Genomic DNA, 20,876 nt, shown 5'->3' with positions numbered 1-20,876 from the left:
GCATGCTCCAATGTTGAATTCGTTCAATTGGTTGCCGCTCCCACCTTTTTCATTGCCGACTTGGTGATCCGACTGGGCAGTGTTTCAGAAATGGCAGCAGACGATTGGTCCTCGGAAATGTGTATCGTGAAGAGTCATTGCGTCGAAGAGTAGATTGCTAGCCGAAGACACAAGCTGTACTAGCATTTTTGGGCGTCTTCAAGTCCAGGTCTAAGACTGAGGTCGCGAGGCGGTTGAAGAATCTTTTTTCGGTTGAAATGGCCGAGGGGAATTATTTGGAATAATTTTAAAGCTTTCCTCTTCTCGCTATGCCCGACAATCAACGTCACTATCCCACTATTCTCCATTATCCATCTCACCGCAACTCTTCATATATTTACCCATCTTCTCTTTTCCTATCTTCTGCAATGCCTGGAATATTGATAATGGCGCCGAACGAGAAGCAAGGTACCTGTTGACTGGGTCCCATCACTACCCCATCGAGCTAACAACAACATAGGCGCTAGTAAGGGAGGTCCTAGTAAGAACTTCTATGGTGATACCAATTGCTCATTCCCTGGCTGGCTAACAAGCTGACTCAGATTGATAAGCATATAGAGAGCCCGGAACTTCCGACTCCGAATATGAGAAAATCAAACGAAACATGCTGTAAGACTCTGCTCTTCTTTGATCGTCTCCCTAGGTCCCAGATAGCTAAACGCATGCAAGTGATTACCGTAACACCATGGATCGAGTACTAGAAAGACATTACGCGCCGCCCAATTGTAATGCGGCGTTGCAAAAGGAGAAAACGGAGTCTCTGAGGAAAAGCAAGGATGTACAGGAATCAAAGAGCGTCATGACACCAGAAGCCAAGCAAGCAAAGCCGCTGGGAAAGGACAGAGTGGATCGCGATGGCAGAGGAAAGGGCGCAGAGAGTGGCCGAGAGCGTCAATCGCAGGGGCGCTCGTGAAAGACCTGGTAACTTTGTTTGAGCCATTGTACAGGTGTGATATTGTAGATATAACGAAGTGATGAATGGCAAATTGTTACCTGCGTAAGAATGAGAAAAAGGAAAAGGAGAAGAAGAAGAAGACCACGAGAAGGACCAGTTTTTTCAGCGATTGATCGGCCGGTACTCGTACTCGTAGGGGGCTTAGCCTCCAGGCTTCGTTGGGGGCCAAACATTCAGTTGATCGACTTTCATGATCGACTTTCATGAACATTATTACCACCATAGGACGAGTGAAGAGAGCACAGAGCAAATTGAAGAGTGGAATCAAAGTAACAGCAAGTATGGGAGTCGACGGACCCAAGAGTGTCGATAATGCGACGGCTATTTTTGGACACCTGTCGACCCCGGCGCCTTAGCAAGGATTCATGCACCTCATCGGTGATGTCTCCGTCCTCAGAGCCATGGCCATGCTACTGTCAGGCCGACAGTGATGGCACAAGAAAAGATACACAGGCCCAAAAGATACAGGCATTCAGAGCGACCAGAGACCACAGAGGCAGCCCCGGCTCTAATGTGTTTCCCCCCGCCAATATGAGGGCATCCAACATTGAATCTCCGTTCGCACTCTCTGCCATCATTGCAAGTGCAAGATGATGTTGCGGTGTCTTCTTGTTGTTCCATTCTCTTACTAAAGACACGTTCTGCTTCCAATCTCATAAATATCGTGATAGCTCAGCTTCCTAGCAATGCCTCCATGACCGTCCCTCGCGCTCTTCTCCTTACTACTCCTCTCCGCCGATGCGCCCTCCTTCGTCTACACTGACTTTACAAGAAATATAGCCTTATGCTCCACCTCCACGTACCAAAGTCCCCTTTTCATCAGCAACTTCACTCTTGGCCCCCAACGTGTGCGGCAACCCGTTCAGCATCGGCGACCCTCTGAACACCACCATCCAAAGCTACATCATCAACGACTGTCCCACATGCTCCGACGGCCACGTACCTACCTTCTACACATACCGGGATGCAGCATGCTATCAAGGCGCGGCTGAAAGGCTAGAGACAGGGTTTGGGAGAGCGTTACAAGCTGTGTGATCATCGTGCAGTTTGTGGCTATGGCGTTCATATGCAATGGTGTCGGGAACTTGGATGGGAATGAGTGGGAGAGTACTGGTGATGATGATGGTTGTGAGAGCGATGGGAGTAGTGGAGAGGGTAACGATGGGGGTGGGAACTACAATGGTTGTACGTTCGGTGTTGCCCTTGGGGGTAATGGTGTGTACTAGTACAGCACTGACGACGGTTGTGATGAGCTCTACTACGCGGGCTGTGCTGCAACAAGCGACTCAAGTATCACCCCTCTCTCCGCTTCTTCGCCCTCGACACCCGCACCGTCTTCTTTAACAGCTACCTCAGTCTTCACTGCTCCGAGTCTAGGCTTCTGGTCCCCATCAACAGCGCCACTGCGAGCCCCGATCGTGTCCAAAAACCCGTCTTATACAGCAGCTACTATGACGGCTCCGAATACAGCCGTCCCCCAAAGTACTGCGCCTCCAATATCTGCAGCAAGTCCACCGGCATCAACAAGTGGGAAGCCTAGTAGCAACGCACTTTCAGCGGGCGCACGACTCCCTTTCTGGATGATAATCGCGACACTGACCATAGCATTGACGTTATCTAGAGAGCATGGATACGGGTAGCGTTCCGTCAAGCTCTTTCAGCAAGTGTTTCGGAATCTTAACCAGGACCTGGAACAGATTCCGAATGTTCGGACGGCGACTGAAAGGTAGTGGCGCCAGTTCCGACAGCTGTGGACTCCAAGCGATCTTCATGACTTTTCGTATCCTCCATATAAGCCTTGCCTCGACTTAAGCATGATCGGCGAAGAACGGAGCCATGGCTCTGGTCTCGAAACAATCCTTGCCCGCAAAGGCTGTTTCCTCAAAGAGACCGTACTCTGACGGACTACCGTAAATTCTCCATGGCTCAACATCAGTCGCACCATTCCAGTTGGCATACATGGTTGTATTCCAGCGGAAATTCCAGGTATAAGTATACAGATCTGGCTGAATCCGTGACCGTGCAGATCATAGTCCCTTGAACGTACGGCAGCTCCATGTCGGCATTGCCTCGTTAGCAATTTCGGCGCATATGAGCTCATTGTTTTGGCGAAAAGTCGCGCTGTTCTTCCCAGCCGATCAATCAGTCGTTTTTCACGAGAAATTGAACACTACAGAACAGAGCCCCGTACATGCCTTCTGGCTGAGTGCATAGTTCGATGACTTGTCCTGTCATTACTTTAAAGTCAAGTAGAACGTCTATAGCAGACGAAGACTCCGCTGTGGGTACCTTCCCGCCAAAGGTAGAGATGGCATTGTCGAACATCGATAGACCGAGGTGCGTTTTATTGGAGACTTTTCCACGGAGGTCTTTAGGTATCTCGACATCGACAAATGTGAAAACGACCTGGGTGTTCCGATAGATGGCAATTCTTCCCTTGAAAAGATCGTGACCGTCCCAGACCGGATTCTGCACTAGCCCGCGCTTGTTGTGCTCCAGGCTACCCACTCTTTGCATGTGAAAGAGGTAAGGTCGGTCTTGACTTATGAGCCTGGTTGTCAGGAACACCAAATCATTGTTATGTGGACAGTAACCTTAGGGGCAACTGTGTCTGGTCTTTATCATTCATATTCACTACTTAGCTTATCTATGAAACTCATCTGGGCTTTCGACGTATCGGCAAGAAAGCTTAAGGTTGCACATGATGAAGAAAAGGTCGAAAAGGCGAACTCGCTTGATACATAATAGGAGCATATTGTCATGAACTGAATAGGTGCTTGCGGCGTGAGTCTTTGAAACTGCGACTACAAAGCCTCAGTAATTGCTGATCGATTGTATGGACAGCAGTCCATCTGTGACCTCTCAGCCATCGCGTTCGGCCCCGAGCTTATGGACGCCTACCCCGATGCCAAAACCATCCTCACCAACCAGCCCGTCGACTCATGGCACACCTCTTGCTCGAAAATGCTATTGCAGGCGAAAAAGTATTGGCTGCACGGCGTGTTGCAACATTTCGCCGGGGTCACAGGCCTGGTCTATCCCTTACGGCGGAAATACTGGCAGTGCCTTTTCGACGACGATTTCGAGTCGAACGGCAAAGCGGCCATGTGCGCACAATACGTGGAGGTCCAAACCCATGCGCAGGAGATTGGATCGAGGGTGTTGGGATTCGGTCTGAGGGATGAATGGGGAGCGCTTTGCGAGTTGCTCAAGGTGGAAGTCCTAGATCATCCGTGTCCGAGGCGAAACGAAGGGGGCGACTGGATACTGAAGATGCGCGAGCGGGCACGGAAGGCTGCGGCCGTCAGGTTCTTCCGTGGCGGTTTGCCGGTTGCCGTTCTCGTGCTCGGCGCTTAGGGTCTGGCGGCGAAGTTTCCTGGTGTTCTGGTTACTTCGAGCCTGTGGACTAGACTAGCCCGCAGCTCAGCAATCTGGGTCTAATTCGGAATCCAAAGATCCGTGTTCCGCTGGGCTTGTGGCTTGGAAGACTCGATCCAGGCTGCATGCATTTGATACTATCGGCTTCGGTGTCTTTTGGTCAACGTGTTTCAATCGGCGAAACTTGACGACCAGTCCTGATTTGATGGCCATAGTACGGCTGGACCCCTCATCGAGGACATCCGAATCAGCCACACATGCCTCGTTACATCTGGAATCTGGTTGAAGTAGCGTCACTAGCACTGATAGGCTATGTACCTGCAGCCACCGGTGAAGTGTTGTCATTTTTTACAGACTGACGTATGGTTTTTAGCGTGCATTTTACGATACCGCGATGCGCACCGAGCTGCTCCGACCCGTGCCACGCCCCGGGGCTTTACAAATGCAGGGACTCCCCACGCGAGACTCTGCGTCGTGGATCTCCGCGTACAATCGATCGTCGGCTGTATCGTCGTGCAGGTGCGGGGCCGGGGGGCTCGAGCGCTGCTTTTTTCACCACCACCAAGACCGGACTTATGCGCACTCTGTTTACTCAAGCCGGTTTTTAATATTGGGCCACCTAACTTAATTGAGTAAAGTCGCCTATAAACTCCCACTTCACAACTCGATAACAAGAACCAATCCGAAGACATTTTCTATTACAAAGATATAGAGGGTAGCTAGCAGAGTATCTTTCATATCACTTTTGTTTTCATATGATTGTTCGTTGACAAGTTGTTTGGGATGCAAAAAGAATCGCTTTTCCTAGATAGGTTAAGTGGCCCAATATTAAAAACCGGCTTGAGTAATCAGAGCTGCAGCTGCAGAATAATACCCGGACGGGCAGGTCTAGGTACAAAGATTGCACGAGGGTTCTGCATGAGATTAGAAGCGCGATCTAGAGTGATCGATGAAATTGCCCGAGTCTAGTCTACCTAGGAGTAAGATCGGAGATCATCATGCAGCTAGCCTGCGTACAATCATGGCCTCCGACTAGCGAAAGACGGACGTTGTCTTGCTCCTGGCCGTAGTAAGAGAATGTAGCGAAAGTCATGCATAGAGACAATTTCCGTTCACGATAGGAGGAAGCTCTCCTTTATCAATCAAGATACATTGACTCTTACTGTCAAAGGTTCTTAGATGGAAAGGATTGAACAGATTTGAGGAAAAAAAGAAAAAAACGCTCTCTTGCAGGTATGTTGTAAAACAACCATCTTTATGGAAGTCTGTAAAAACTGTCGCTTTCTTCTGGCACTGCCCCTGAATTGTAGCGCCTGAATTGTACGACTCCTACAACTCCTGTGAAACTGAAAACGCAAGTAAATTATAGGCAATCGCTAACAACAATAAAAACCTACCCGTATCCCTCTTCCCGCTCTGACCTAGGCCACTGGATTGAGAACGAGACCTCATGAACGCTCATTGCGCACTTCGCAGAGGGTATGCCAGGGCAGAACCCTTCGCGCACGGGTTCCTGTGGCTCTCGTGCTGGGTCGATTCCTGCAACAGGTAATAGCTCATCTCAATGAGCATCTTACCAGATAGCACCTTTCGACTCCTGTGCGATTTCTTCGCTCACGATGGCCAACTGGTTCCCCTGTATTGCTACAATCCGTCAGAAACCACCCTCTCATCACTACTTTGGGCAATCCCCTCTTGTCCAGATACCCGAATCACTCGCGCAAGTGCTAATCGTCGTACGTTTAGCAGCAAAACGCATATGGACAAAGTACTAAAAACGGTTTCCAACAATGCTCTTGACGTCCCCGCCATAACCTGGCTTGACCCACTGCTTCGGAAGAAGAACCACAGGCTCATAATCCGGGTCCAGGGAACCTTTCCCTGCGATATCCGTCCGAAGAAGCCACAAATTCATGATCCATGCTTCATAGTCGACAACAATAACAGTGCCGTGCTTTTTCCACGCAGCTGGCTCTATAACAAGATCGACCTTCTTAGCTACGCCCAAAGGTCCAGCCGCCGGCGAGCGACGCCTTGGATTTCGCAAATTCAGCCTTCCTTTCTGGGGGGCAGACTATGGTTGAGAAGACAAGGAGCCATTGGAGAAAGTACGTACGCAACACGCGCCCTGATGAGTCGGATCGCTCTCTTGCCCGTAAGGTTGATCGCTATGTAAATACCATGTTTCCCAGCGATGGCTTCGCAGTCAGCGCATCTTCTTCGAGAAAAATCCCTATTCAGAGAGACGTCCTAACGGACGGGCAACGGGACGAGTTTTGCCCCCGTGAGATGTCTCGGGTCTCAGACTGTGGTAGGATTTCGGAAAGGATGGCCTCGATCCTACACAGCTCAAGTAGCCAGAGCCCACGCACGGTGCCTCCACATTCAATCGTTTTCTCGTAACCATTGTTTCCAGGGTTCTGTCAAGAAGTTCATAGTCGTTGAATCCTGATTTCGGAAAGTCTTGGGGATATACCGCGCCGGAATGCATGATATAGATAGGTACCCGTTGGCCGGCTTGTTCTCCAAAACCATAGTCCTTGATTATGCTCACATCATCCGATCCCCTTTCCTGAGCAATCAACCTGCATTCTCTTGGGGCCCCGGATTGAGAGACTTCAGCATATATCGGCGGGTTCAGCGGGTTCCCTACGTTCCGGTTGTTAATAACCCGGGCCGCCGGTTCGTTCTCTCAAGTTTGTATGAAGCTCGGTGGTTTCAAGATCTGTGATCTCGTCTTGTCGCTTGAGACTTGACCCGCTGAGAGGGACACCGGATTGGAATCGAAAGGTCTGACCAGGCGTAGAGGTCTATAGACGAGATACACTCCAAGCAAATACTTGTATCCACGTTCCAATGGCGGCAAAAGTAAAGCGATTCACAGAAAAGAGCCATATCGTTGCGAAACCAACGCCTCAGATCCCCCTCCGGTCCTGCAACATACCTCCCCCCTGCGCAGCACGCTCATCGTTTCCTTTCCCGTTCGCAAGCCTAGGCAAAACGCCAACATCGATCAAATACCTCACCGTCCTCCGCACCGCTTCCTCGACGCCCTGGATCCCCGTCCCTCCGCTCGACGCATCCTCAATATCTTCCCCGATACATGCCCAATTTCTCTCCAACATATGCAACAGCGGGAAAAGCAAATGCTTCTCCCCTTTCTCCACAAGCTCATCCCTCACCCTCCCCATCAATCCCAGCGCTTCAAAGCGGCACCCGCACTCCTCCTCCACAGCATCCACAGATCAGAGAAAAGCAGACCGTCCAGCACCCTCTCGACACGACCCGAAGGGCGAAGAACATCGCTGCTCTCATAACGATCGCCATCATCGCAGACGCCACCGACAACAAGGCCAGCCACACGATCCACATCCGGAAAACACGGCCAATGCGCCGCGTCGTCGCGATTGTACGCCCCAATCTCCACGCAGCCAGCAACGAGACGCCCCGGGACGAAATCCTTCCGGTTCGCAATGCCGGCATGGACGGAGCCGATGCTGTAGGCCCGGCTTGACGGTACAGAGCTTCTGCGTCCGGAAATCGTCACGACGAACACACTTCGGCACGGTTCGCTCCAGCACGGTATCTCATCTGGGTGATCGCCGCTCGCTTGGCTGATCGCTGCGGCGTGGGCGGAGGGGTCCTTGGGTGACGATGTTGGGCTTTTGGCCACCGGAGACGAAGATGCAGGAGGCAATGCTGGGTGCTCGCGCGGTTACGATGAGGGGTTTGAGGGTCAAGTATTCGGAGCTGCAGTGTACTCCGGCGCCGTTGTGGATGATGGTGTGGATGCAGAACTCGGGTGGAGTTGTTGTACCTCGACGGATGTGTAGCTCTTCCGAGCCCAGGCCGAGGTTCGAAAGGGTTAGATTCCCCACCCACACGGTGGTTTTGAAGGTCTAGGAGCCTTGACACAATCCGTTCATCGAGGCACTGTTTACGATTCGTTGTAGTCCTTCGTGTTCGCTAGGGCAGCGGATTATATGTGAATACCTGGATTTCCGATATCTCCGGGGGTTGTTTCAAAATGGCTAAAACGAGGCACCCTGTCGTGCCCGTGAGGAAAATACTCCGGATGGGATTATGCGGTTTGAAGTCGTGGCTTGGGAATTGTGTGTCGATGCTGCGGAATAGATTTTCGTTTAAAATTCTCGACTCGTGTAAAGCTCGTGAACCAGGGTATCTTGGACGCAACAGTCTCCAGGCTATTTGAGCGGGTACTATATAATTCTACCCTATTGGTCGAGGGCGACTGAATGCTGACGAGGATCTGTTTGCGATCTGCAGATCAGGTCATCCTTTCGTATGCAATCAGCAGATAAAGTCGCAATAGCAAATGTTGGAGGAGACTAGCCGCAGCGGGGATGGAACAAAGTTGGAGCCGAGGATACCTCTACACTCTATGAAGAGGGTTTGCTCAGAATGTTAGTAACGGAGGGACTGAAAGATGCACGGGTAAGCGGAAGAAAGGTCGACTGTAAGTGCAAAGCGTCGTTATGCGTAGGAAAACTCCGATCGAGGCCTGAAGAACAACCTTCATTACCCGAATACATAGCCCAATCGAGGGGTCTTGCCCGTGTTTTGTGAAGCCATGGGTTCTCCCGCTCCATGTCTTCCATCCCAGCGCGAGTTGCGAAGCCCACCCAGACGCAAAGTCAAACTGGCGATACCATGCCCTAAAGACTTGACGAACCGGTAGAGACTATGTATGATGCGGAGATTGACTCAGGGTGCCTTGTGTACATTGGTGTGACACTCTTCGACAGTCCAAGTGTCTGCAAAGTCTCTAATGGTACATCATAGAATCATACTCTGTAGGCATCAGCGTAGAGGAGTGAGGAGGCATTCGCGAGCACTCTGACCTGTGAAAGGAAAGTAGCCCCTCGAGAGAGACCGAAACGTGGTATTTAGGAGTTCAGATACCAATAGATCGTTGTCGAAAATCAGAATCCTGCAAATTCCAAAGGAAGGCACAGTCAATAGTTGGACTACGACCTGAATCCGGTACGACGTCTGGCTTCAAAAACCAGAAGGAACTCATGGCCATCATGCAGTTCCCCAAGAGGCCACTCTACTATACCTCGCGCCCATGCCAAAACTTCAAGTGGTTCCGTATGATCGACCCAAAAGCCAGTATCAACACTTGACACAAGCCCGCTGGCATCCTCGGGGTCAAAGAGACTACCGCGAAGTTTAGCATCTTTGACATAGCGTATTGGGGACGCTTTCATGATCCCTTCCGCATATTCCTTGATATAACCAAGACGGACCGTGCCGATAGAGCCTGTGATATTCAGCGTTGAAATCCAATAGTGACATTGATACGCGCTTACTTCCAAACGCTTTGGCAGCAGCCAGGCAGGCCGCGGGATGAGAGCTCACGATGCCGTAAATGTCGTCGTCATCGTGTCTGAGCCGATTCAAGAGACCGGTTGCAAGTCCTCGCTCTCGATAGTCTTCATGTACCACGAGCTGAGTAATCCAACATATAGTCTTACCATCGTATGCCCAGCGGCAAGCGAACACGTTACCGACGAGGCGCCCGTTCACGGTGACTTTCCCGTAAGAGCATGTGGTGTCGTCGGGTAGGTAATCCGCTCGAAATCTTTCCTGACCGAGTCGTACGTGACTACCTTTGTATCTCTCAGCGGGTAAGCCAAACTGCCGAGAGCCAACTTACCAGCCTTTGGAAAGTTGCCGAACATCTGTGCAGCGTGCTCACTCCAAACGCCGTAGTGTTCACTGAAGAGCTGTGAGGCTTCTTGAAGCATACCCTCTGTGACCCGACTTCCATCACATTTTTCAAACACCACTTGCGTCTCCATGTTCAAGCGCCTAGTTCTGTGCTTCTTCTAGGCTCAATGAACAGTAAATCAGGTCGTGCGGAGAAAGTAACGGGTTTGCGCGCGGCGTTGTCGATGTTCTCGTCAAGGAGCTGAAGCGATACTAAGGCATGTAGATAGCTTGAGAGACTTTGAATTCTGAGGTTACGTTGAATATACGGAGCTTTTTAAGTCGAGGTAACTGAGGGAACGTGTTGGTCGTATTGGTCTGGGGTAATTAGCTCACTCGGCGTTTGCGAGCATTTGAGGCGCCAGGAAAGCCGAGATGTGACTCTCGGAACCACCCGATCACTCTGGGCCACAGTTTATCGTTGGATTATGCGCTGGGTAAAATGTCCAGTGAGGTTTGAGTTTGTGTATATCGTCTTGGTCTCTGCCCACCTGCACGTGTTCCTTTAGCAGTCCAGTCACATAGCACTGAACGCTTTCGCCCCGAGTAAGACCTTTCAGAAATACTTGGCACATAGGTTTTCCTTTGGCTATGTAATGCTAGTGTAAATGCGTGCGAACAACCCACACCTTTCTTCTCGAATTTGGTTAGATATCTCCAGTTTGCTCACCACATCTTACCCCATCTAGCCATCTGGTTCGTGCAAACTAGCCTTCCTGAGTTTCACATAGCACCTCACAATGAACACACAGACCCACCCTAAGCCAACACTTCTCATACCTTGGAAACCTCACATCACCCTCTCCCGAAAAGTGCACCTAAGCTCCGGCTTCTCCCATAGGGTATAACCTCTGGTATCCCTCTCCCAATCCACATCCTCGCTGTTAAACCAGCACAAATCGTATTTCCAGAACAACTTGGCGAGGACCATGCGCATTTCAAGGTACGCGAGACTGCTCGATCACATATCATATCAGCCGCTTCCCGCCTATTGCTTCGTCTTACTCACGATCTCAACCATAACGGACACTGCGTTGGTGGGGATTCGGAGGATATGGTAGATAAATTGCAAGACTCACTTCCTTCCCAAACATCCTCTCGGTCCGTACGAAAATGGCAGACTTCGTTCTAACTTGTCGCCCCTTTGGCCCTCGGATGTGGTCTGGATCCAGCGCTCGGGGATGAACTGCGACGGCGCATGGAAATTCGTGGGGTCTCGGAGGACGGACCAGGGGTGGACTGATACACGGGTCTGGGTTGTAGGTGTGAGCATGAGAAATTGCCGTCGGTGAAGTATGATGAAGGAAGAGAAGAGAAAAGTCTTGGAAAAGAAGAAGAGGAAGAACAGGGGAGAAACATACACCTTCTGGGATAAATCTCCCGGAAATCTCACACCCGCCCATTGGAACGATCCGGCTCAAATGGGCTGCACCAGCTGGGGGATAAATTCTTAAACCCTCTTCAACTACGGCGTTCAAATACACGCAGTCCAGCAAGCCCTTGCTATCGATAGCCTCGATGCTCGGAAACTTGCTACACAGCTCATCCTGTAGCCTGTTAAGGGCTTGACGATTATGGCCAAGATAGTACATAACGCCGGACAGGAAAGTGGCGGTGGTGACGGCGCCGGCCATCATGATGACGTTGTAGTGGGAAGCGATTTCTTTTGGGGTTGCAGCGAGGCCTTTGGCGTTGAGGATGTGGTACATGAAGTCTTTGCGGTCGGTCTGAAGTTTGAGGCGGCTTGAGGAATCGCCGCGTCAATTTGATCAAATTCCAGGAAAGTTTGCGGAAGGGGAGAGGAGAACTTACGCTTCGGTGTGCTCTGTTGTGTACTCAGCGTGCCGGTAGAGCGTTTGTTTGCTGTGAGCGGGCGGAAATCGTTCGAGGAAAGAGAATAAACCAGGAACGCAAACAACAGCGCGCATGACGTCGTTCATGTAGGTGGAGTTGACAATCACGTCAGCCCAATGGTAACGATGCTCTCGACAGAAGGTCAGCCTAAAGTTTTGTGGACAACCCGAGAAAGACGACTACCTGCTTGCTCCTTCAATCGCAAATCCCAAGAATCGCCAAAGGACATTTCACCCATAATGTTGAAGGTCACATAGTTGAACTTTCGGACAATGTTGATTCCGTTTTTCCCATCCTCGCTCTCGATGCCGCCAATCGCGTCCAAGAAGTCATCAGTTCGGCGTATGAGGACGTCTTCATTCCGCATCAGATTGGACATGCTGAATGCAAAGCTAAGCATCCGCCTCATACGTGAGTGCTCTTCCTTGTCACATTCGTTGATGATGTTCATGGTGTGATAGACCTCTGGTGTGAAGAATCGAGGGTCCTTTTTCATAGAGGGGACGGTTTCCGTGCCGAAGCCGTAGACGATCTTTTGAGCGTGGTGGTCATTGAAGCTTAGGTGGTTCGGGGCGATACGGACGATGGGACCTTATAGGTATCAGCATAGCTCATAATCAAATCGCATAGGAGACTAACCATATTTTTTGTGCCAGTCATGGTTCATCCATGGACCTCGGCCGCTGAGGAGAGCGTAGTACCAATATCCCTACGAACCTGTTAGGGGTCTGGATTCTGGTTATTGGACGTCTCTGTTGTCACATCGCTCCCTTTTGACAGCAACGGTCCCGGAAATCTCGCTAAGGGATGAAAGAAAAAGAGGTACGCAAGTCGTCCCAAAGCAAACAAGGCAGACTTTAAGAAGTCAGCAAAGGAGCTTCCTGTGAAAGATATGGTTTTCAGGATGGTTGTCATACCAGGCCAATAGCAGCGTATAGCATGAGCGACGGGATTTCAAGAGCGAAGGGAAACATCTTAGTCGCAGTTTCTTGCTTCCGATTGATGAGAATTGCACAATCTACAATGGCGGAGTTGGTAGAAATGTTGAAGAGAGAAGAGACTGACTACCTCTTTTTAAGGATAGTGTCTGATACGGTTCAAATACGGAGTGTAACAAGCTCCAGTGTGCAACCCCCTCTCTTCTGTCCTGGGGAACTGGTTCCCTCCAACTCCGAGCCCCACTGAGACATCTTTCGGTCATTTGGGTCAGCACCCGCAATCCTTATAGGTAGGCTTCGCCGCCAGATGACAAGAGCTAGTTCAAGATGTGTAGGATGAGAAGCTTGATACGTACTCACTCGTTGCACGTCATTCCTTCAATGTTAATTAGGATTGGCTGGCGCGTGTAACCTACTGGAGCAAATGGTTCCTACTCCTAGACACCATACTCTCAGCCAATCCCACCATCTTCCATGAGGCAGTGTACAACATGTGTTTCACATTCAAATGCCGGCGGCGGTGTGGACTGTGAACTATTGAGATCGCAGAGTACCACAGTAACACCAATCCTGACACACGGTGTGATAACGCAGGGGCCAGACCGAGATGGACCGAAACACGGCAGCGTCGATGCCACTTTCATGGCCGATCGGGTTTCAGATCAGTCCCCAAAACTTGCTTAATTGCGTAAAAAGGAGCAAATTTGATGACGAGGTTTGGAAAGAAATTTTTGACGAATTGTCCAAGTGGCTCATTTCAAATCTCCACCAAATTCCTGTGTTTTCGTTGCTGAGATCGATTTTCCTTACCCCACGTCGACAATGTGTCAGTATAGAGCACACCGTGGAGGGCGACGTTCAAATTAGACCATCCAACATGCAGTGGAGCTCCGACCGACAGTGGTGTATGACACTCTGCCAGTTCATGCCGCTGACGCACACTGCACCTTCGGCGGCGGCGGGTTCTTCGGAGGAGCGAGATCTGCTCCGTTCGGAGGTCACATTTTAATCTCGTCCTGAGGGATGCATCCCTAGGTGTGTGTGCGCTGAAAATTGGTACCATTGACGCACATAAGCATTTCCCCTTGGGGCGTAAAGACTTGCATTGGATCCTCCGAGTGGAGATTGATGAGAGATGGCAGCTGCTGATGGTGCATACCATGCATACCCTACTCTTCATAGCGTGGTCGTGGTCAGCCAAAAGTAAGATAGCCTGGCGCGTCAGAACCGGAGATCTTGACGGACGGGCCACTGCTGATGTTAGGAATTATTCCTTCGAGGGACTCATATTGTTGTTGGGGGTATTTAGTTCGTATTAGGTTCGATTCCTAATGGCGCTGATACAATGGTGTAGTGATTTATTGTTTTCTCATATAGGCCCAAATATAAATTTCCCCGCTACCAACATCGTAGGCCACTTTCACTAGCCCTCACGCCTCATGATATGCAAAGAGCCATACTATAATTTATCATAACGATGAAATATAAGAAGAGAGTAATAAAAATAATAATAAAGCCTTTAAGATTCTAGAATCTAAGGCTAGTAAATCTATAATTTTTTTAAATCTATATATATTACGAGTAAAGGCCTATGAATTAAATTCATAACCATTTTTTCTAATTAGGGCTGTCGAGTAAATTTTAGTAAGCGATCTTTGATGAGCGATCTTTGGTGAGCGATATCTGAAATCCTTACTTATAAATATCTATAAGACTAAATTTAGTAATTCTTTTTTATCCTGAAAGCCCACATTACGTTCTATAATTTAAATAAAAAATCTTAAGATTTTAATAGAAAACAAAAAAGTTATTCTAAAATCAAATAATGTGCACCTGTTTTTTGATCAGGGCTGTGGAGCGAACTTTGGTGAGCGATATTTGAATTCCTTGCGCTTTAATAATTATAAGACCAAATTTTAGAATTTTTTCATTATTGAAAAGCGCAAGTTTTAGACTATAATTTAAAAAAAAATCTTAAGATTTTAATAGAAAATAGAAAAGTTATTAAAGGGTTAAAAGTAGGAGAAGAGACTTTTAATAATTACGAATATTAATTTATTTACCCGCGATAACTTAGTCGATCTAATTAAAGAGCGTAGATCTAATAAATTAATAATTAGCTATATATATAAATTCAAGGTTTTCTAATTTAGCTCTACCTTATTCTTTTATATATACTAATAAGCTTTATTAATATTAAGATAATTAGTATATATAAAAGAATAAGATAGGGCTAAGCTTAAAAATCTTAAATTTATATATGTAGCTAATTATAAATTTAGGGTTACGACGCTCTTTAGTTAGACCGACTAAGTTATCGCGGGTAAATAAATTAGCATCCGCAACTATCAAAATATCTTACTCTACTTTTAACCCTTTAATAACTTTACTATTTTCTATTAAAATTTTAAGATTCTTTTTTTAAATTATAGAACGAAATGTGGGCTTTTAAGTAAAAAAAGAATTTCTGAATTTAGTCTTATAATTATTAAAGCGCAAGGAATTCAAATATCGCTCACCAAAGTTCGCTCGACAGCCGGACAGCCCTGATCAAAAAACAGGTACACATTATTTGATTTTGATATAACTTTTTGGTTTTCTATTAAAATTTTGAGATTTCTTTTTTAAATTATAGTAAGAAATGCGGGCTTTCAATTAAAAAAAGAGTTCTTAAATTTAGTCTTACAATTATTAAACGGCAAGGAATTCAAATATCGCTCACCAAAGTTCGCTCACTAAAGATCGCTCACCTATTTACTCGATAGCCCTGATCAAAAAAAAAAGTATGAATTTAATTCATAGGCCTTTACTCGTTTATATATAATATAAATAGCTATTATTTATTAATAAGAAATATAGTAAATATTAAAAATATTATAACGATAATAGTAATTATAATAATACTATATAATAAGACTTATAATTAAATTTAAATCGAAGAACTATTTATAAATCTTAATATAATTTTTATTATTATTAATAGTCTTAAGCTATTTTTTCTTATAATTTATATATAATTATTTAATAGAAAAAAGATTATTTAGAAGATATAGCGAGAAATTATCGAGATATAAATAAATTAAATTTATATTCTATAATAAATATATATTAGATACTATAATAGTAGTAGTAATAATAATAATATATATTTATTCTATACCGATATCTCACTAGTTGAGCTTATTAGAAGAAGACTAAAAGTTGAAATTCGAGGACCTTTTGCGCTAGGGCAGATGTAAATTGCATGATTGGTGTCTCCACCAACGAGCCTGGGTGCCAAGCCGGCTATAGTCAGCTCTGTTCTGAGGCCCTGCAAGAAACATACTACAAAGCAGGGGGCCCGCTCCTGCCACATCATTCACGCTTACAGCATACTTGTGCATGACGTAGGACACTGCAACAGTCTGTGCCTTAATTTACACCGCCGCTTTCAGCCTCGAAAGCTCATCCCTTGCGCACAGTGTTCGTAGAACCATCACCATGTGCGCTATGAAAAGAACACCCTCTGTCGCTAGCCGCTCTTTCCAAAGACATTTGAAAGTGAAGGCTTCAATTTGTAAACAAGCAGCAAGCACGTTCTGCAATCAATAATCAGATTCAATCAAGATGCCTGTTGATTTCCATCTCTCCCCACCCGAAGAAGGCATCCGTAAAGCCGCCGCCGGCTTCACGGCCGGCCCTCTGAAGGATGCCAAAAAGACCTATATGCAATACCAGCACCACCACGAGAAATTCCAGTCCACACGACCCCTATACCATCAAGCAGTCGCAGGAGGCTTGATCAAGGGCCAAATCCCACCTCGTCTGGGAGGAGCAGGAGGCAGCTTGATGGAGGCGGTTCTTCTGGTCGAGGAGATGTACAGAGTTGAGCCGGCCGCGTCGCTGACAATCTTCTCCACGGGTCTGGGGCTGACGCCCATGAATCTGACGGGAAAGCCGGAGCATAAGGAATTTCTAGAGCCATTTTTGAGCGGGAAGGGGGAGCCTTTGGCCAGTATGGTATTTTCCGAGCTAGGGGGGGTTGCGAACTGGCTGGAGAAGGGTGCCCCAGGGCTCAACACGACTGCGACGCTCGAAGGAGACGAGTGGGTGCTGAATGGAGAAAAGGTAGGCGCAATAATTCTCCTTCTCTCCGTGCCACGGTTGACTCGAAGCACAGATTTGGGCGACCAACAGTGCTGGTTGGGACTTTGAAGGCGCAGACCTCCAATGTGTCGTCTGCCGGGTCGCAAACCCCAGCTCTGACGAGCCCGCCGACGCCATTATGATACTCCTCGTCACAATCGCTGACATCAGGCACAACGCCCTCGGCGCATTTAAAGTTCTTCGCCACGTCCCCACCGCCGGTCACACCGCCTGCTCAGGCCCCCATATCAAGTATACCAACCTCCGCGTACCCGCTAAAAATGTCCTATGCCCGCCTGGTACCGGCGCGCCAATTGTCTCGGGCGCTTTCGACTGTACCGCCGTCCCAGTTGGCGCCATGAGCGTTGGTATCATGCGAGCTGCTTTCGACGCCGCGCTGGCGTTTGCAAAAAGTGATAACCGCAGAGGGGCGGCCGACTTGCTGACAAGGCAGGCCGTGGCGGATTTGTTGAGCGGTATCAAGATGCAGACGGAGGCGTGCAGAGCCCTTACGTGGAAGGCGGCGAATTGTCTTGAGAATGGGCCCGGCGATTATAATGCTAGGCGTGAACTGGCGCTGGCGGCGAAGATATATTGCTCAGATGCGTGCACCAAAGTCGTGACGGAGGCTATTAATGTGGTCGGAATGTATGACTTCCTCTCCATGCTACCACATAATGTGCCAGATCCAACTGACCCGGTTCTGCAGAACTGCATATGACGCCGATCAGCCGTTTGCGGATCTATTAAATACGGCCATGGTGCTGCCGATTTTCGATGGAGGGAATGTTGGAATCAGACGTCGTCATATGCAGGAGCTGATGTTGTCAAAGGACTATGATGCTTGGGCGTCGACTTATGGTCCTTCGAGGTAGGGTAGTATGAGTAGGGTGAGGAGCGAAACAGAACTCCCCTATAATGTTACTTGACCATGTCTACAGGAATGCAAGTTGTGAGATCAGACTAAATTGTGAAGCATTAGAAATCAGGATCCTCTCAAATGCGTGACCAGTCATACCATGAATACAGGGTAATGGGAGAATAATGGGACTTGACGGTAAGTTGGGAGCTAGGTGGGAAACATGTAGATGAGATGTCGCAGATTGGAGTCACAGGTTACTCGACAGGACAGGACAGGGCTGATTTGTGTGCTTCCCGTCGGCACACTGACGTCATCGTCAGACTAGTTAGCGTAGTGACGAGGTCACTGTTCGGATCGGGCCTGGAGGAGCTTTCAGGATTATACGCTCCTCTTCTCTAGGTAATGGACTTTTGCATGCCGACAACAGATACCTCGAAATTTTCATCATTCTTCAACCATAACATCACTCCCTTATAGAATCGACTCGGAATACTGAAATCCGCAATATACATGGGGTTCATGGTAGACAGAACACACTCAAAATTGTCAAAAAAAGTAGACTGCAGAAATGTAATACTTCGACCCAATTGATCCTCTTACCATCCGCACTTCATTTCGAACTCCCAACTCCCCTTCTCCTGCTCATACAGCTCCCAGAATTTCGTCGCGATATTTGACGGATTATTCACCTTCTCCTCCGGGGTCACCTGCCCGCCCACCGTCACCAATGCCACATGCACCACGCCTTCATTGTCCGCCGCCAACAACTTGACCAAGCTCGCCTGCGCCGCCTTGGCCATGGACAAGGAGAACACGGGCGCAAACGGCTGGTGGATGAGCGCCGACGACGTGACGAACAGCGCCGGGTGCGCGTCCGGGTGCGACTTGGCCAGTGCCTGCAAATGCGGCAGCATGACGCTGGCGGTCGTGTAGAGACCGAGGTTTGGGATCTTGAAATCCACGAGCATGTCGTCGGTGGTGTATTGGCCGAACATGCCGTAGCTGACGCGGGCGGCGTTGTAGATGAGGACCTCGGGGACGCCTACGTCCCCGACGGCCTCTTCGAGGGCGGCGGTCAGGGCGACGTGGTCGGTCACGTCGGCGGGGTAGGTGTGTACGGAGGCGGAAGGGGCGGCGGCGGTGACCAAGGATGCGTCACGGGTGAGATTGGAAGCGGAGCGGGAGAAGAGGGCGATGTGGGTGAAGCTGTGCGTGGCGAAGAGGCGAGCGATGTGCGATCCAATCATAGGCCCGGAGCCGACGACGAAGATGGGACCTGAGGGTGCCATGGTGGTGATTTATGTGAGAACTTGAGGTAGGACAGTTGACTGTGCTAATCTAAGAATGCTACTGAGGGAAGAAAAGGGGCAAATTACCGAATCATACCCCGAAAGTACGAATCCTTACCGAATCATACCCCTAATTACCGAATCATACCCCTACACCAAGTCACACTCAAATATGGGGTATGATTCGGTAATTTGCTATTGCTTGGGGTATGATTTGGTAAGTTGTTAAAGTGGCCTCAAACTACGAAAGGAGATAATCCGCGATCTGGCTTATTCGATTATAGAAATAAGAGAGTTTCTCCGACCGCATTTAATGAGAATTCTATCAGCCTAAAAACATCAGACGAAAGCCGAGTAGGCGAAATTTCGAGCCCGGGGGTGTCCGCACTTCACGCTGTAGATATCTCTATTCGGGTCCTATAGGCCCCGTAGGGCCCCGTAGGGCTTAATAAGATCCCCGAAGGAATAATTCCTACTGCGCTGCGCAACGGGGCGGGATAAGCTTCGGGGGTCAAACCCCGCCCCGAACCCTCGCCTTAAACCCCGCCCCGTTGCGTAGCGTAAATACCACCGTTATCAATAATCAAGTCTACGATAAGCCTACCGCTACCATTACTTTTATTACTCTCTTTCCAAAGTGCTTTTCATCTTTCGATCACTCTACTTGTGCGCTATCTATCGCTATTATCATCAATAATTTTAATAGCCTCTATATTTATCATTTAAATACTATTTAAAATACTATTCTAATTACTTCTAATTATTTCTACGCGATACGTTTATTATACTTATTTCTCTTCTTATAATATATTATAGCGAAGAATAATAAGTTAAAATAATTAAAGGCCTTTAAGAATTATAAGATTCTTTTTATTAATTAATAGCTTCTATTTATAAAGAATATATCTAAGATTACTTTTAAGTATCTTAAAAGTAGTTTTAACGATATTAAATACGAATATATATCTTATATAATTATTAAAGCTTTATTCTATATAATATCTTTAATAATTATAAAAATAATATATTAATTAGATAATAGAGAATTTCTTAACGCTATATTATATCTAAAGTAATTTATTAAGTATATCGAAGGCGATATAATAGCTATAAAGAATTCTATAGAAATAGTTATTATTAAAATCTAAAAACTTATAAAACTATAAATAAAAGATCTTTTAGTTATCTTCTTATCGCTATTATAAAGTATAATAATATTATACTTTATATAGTTAATATTACTCTTAAATCTAGAGAATAAAGAGAATCGCTAGATTATTATTAAAGTAAAGAATAATAATATCGCTAAAAGATTTCGTATTAATACTATTAAGAAATTATTATAATTTAACTCATATATATATATAGTATAAAAGATGTTAATTATCTATATAGTCTATAGATATATATATATACGATATTAAGTCTACGCTAGTAGCTCTATAAGTATCTCTAAGATATCTTATAATAAACACTTTAAAGTAGCTATAAAACTATATTAAAATTTATTTTAAGAAATATTTAATATTTAAAGCTATAGAGATCGAAGTAATTAAATAATTTAAATCTAAAAATCTTTAACTTCTAATAAAAACTTAAGAAGATATTAAAACTCTAAGAAATATTAAGAAAGCTAAGAAATATTAAGAAAGCTAAGAAATAGATAGCGTATTTCGAGAAAGACGCGTTTATTTTAATCTCTA

General features: G+C 47.1%; 8 protein-coding genes across 8 annotated transcripts; 3 read left to right on the top strand and 5 right to left on the bottom strand.

The window, feature by feature from the left end:
• Nucleotides 1-407: 407 nt before the first annotated feature.
• On the top strand, nucleotides 408-952 carry HO133_004740 (uncharacterized protein; the record flags this gene model as incomplete). The annotated part of the gene is made up of 4 exons (XM_037295654.1): nucleotides 408-447; nucleotides 500-535; nucleotides 591-648; nucleotides 709-952. 4 exons carry the CDS (start codon nucleotides 408-410, stop codon nucleotides 950-952), a joined length of 378 nt encoding a protein of 125 aa, XP_037157655.1.
• A 1,850-nt stretch (nucleotides 953-2,802) lies between these two features.
• Nucleotides 2,803-3,511, bottom strand: HO133_004739 (uncharacterized protein; the record flags this gene model as incomplete). Its single annotated transcript, XM_037295653.1, has 2 exons — nucleotides 2,803-3,000; nucleotides 3,233-3,511. 2 exons carry the CDS (start codon nucleotides 3,509-3,511, stop codon nucleotides 2,803-2,805), a joined length of 477 nt encoding a protein of 158 aa, XP_037157654.1.
• A 63-nt stretch (nucleotides 3,512-3,574) lies between these two features.
• On the top strand, nucleotides 3,575-4,351 carry HO133_004738 (uncharacterized protein; the record flags this gene model as incomplete). Its single annotated transcript, XM_037295652.1, has 3 exons — nucleotides 3,575-3,608; nucleotides 3,768-3,778; nucleotides 3,842-4,351. 3 exons carry the CDS (start codon nucleotides 3,575-3,577, stop codon nucleotides 4,349-4,351), a joined length of 555 nt encoding a protein of 184 aa, XP_037157653.1.
• A 1,792-nt stretch (nucleotides 4,352-6,143) lies between these two features.
• HO133_004737 (uncharacterized protein) lies at nucleotides 6,144-6,863 on the bottom strand (the record flags this gene model as incomplete). Its single annotated transcript, XM_037295651.1, has 2 exons — nucleotides 6,144-6,405; nucleotides 6,745-6,863. 2 exons carry the CDS (start codon nucleotides 6,861-6,863, stop codon nucleotides 6,144-6,146), a joined length of 381 nt encoding a protein of 126 aa, XP_037157652.1.
• A 699-nt stretch (nucleotides 6,864-7,562) lies between these two features.
• Nucleotides 7,563-10,197, bottom strand: HO133_004736 (uncharacterized protein; the record flags this gene model as incomplete). Its single annotated transcript, XM_037295650.1, has 4 exons — nucleotides 7,563-8,071; nucleotides 9,453-9,656; nucleotides 9,706-10,005; nucleotides 10,053-10,197. 4 exons carry the CDS (start codon nucleotides 10,195-10,197, stop codon nucleotides 7,563-7,565), a joined length of 1,158 nt encoding a protein of 385 aa, XP_037157651.1.
• A 698-nt stretch (nucleotides 10,198-10,895) lies between these two features.
• Nucleotides 10,896-12,619, bottom strand: HO133_004735 (uncharacterized protein; the record flags this gene model as incomplete). Its single annotated transcript, XM_037295649.1, has 5 exons — nucleotides 10,896-11,058; nucleotides 11,501-11,848; nucleotides 11,918-12,089; nucleotides 12,143-12,491; nucleotides 12,599-12,619. 5 exons carry the CDS (start codon nucleotides 12,617-12,619, stop codon nucleotides 10,896-10,898), a joined length of 1,053 nt encoding a protein of 350 aa, XP_037157650.1.
• Nucleotides 12,620-16,503: 3,884 nt separating this feature from the next.
• On the top strand, nucleotides 16,504-17,897 carry HO133_004734 (uncharacterized protein; the record flags this gene model as incomplete). Its single annotated transcript, XM_037295648.1, has 3 exons — nucleotides 16,504-17,004; nucleotides 17,057-17,670; nucleotides 17,732-17,897. The coding sequence occupies 3 exons, from the start codon at nucleotides 16,504-16,506 to the stop codon at nucleotides 17,895-17,897; spliced, it is 1,281 nt and encodes a 426-aa protein (XP_037157649.1).
• A 583-nt stretch (nucleotides 17,898-18,480) lies between these two features.
• Nucleotides 18,481-19,173, bottom strand: HO133_004733 (uncharacterized protein; the record flags this gene model as incomplete). Its single annotated transcript, XM_037295647.1, has 1 exon — nucleotides 18,481-19,173. The coding sequence occupies one exon, from the start codon at nucleotides 19,171-19,173 to the stop codon at nucleotides 18,481-18,483; it is 693 nt and encodes a 230-aa protein (XP_037157648.1).
• Between the last annotated feature and the right edge of the window lie 1,703 nt (nucleotides 19,174-20,876).

This window comes from Letharia lupina (assembly GCF_014066315.1).
Source record: "Letharia lupina isolate WasteWater1 chromosome Unknown contig_2, whole genome shotgun sequence".
NCBI lineage: Eukaryota > Fungi > Ascomycota > Lecanoromycetes > Lecanorales > Parmeliaceae > Letharia > Letharia lupina.
Note: the sequence above shows the minus strand (reverse complement) of the source record. Positions and strands in the feature narration are given on the sequence as shown.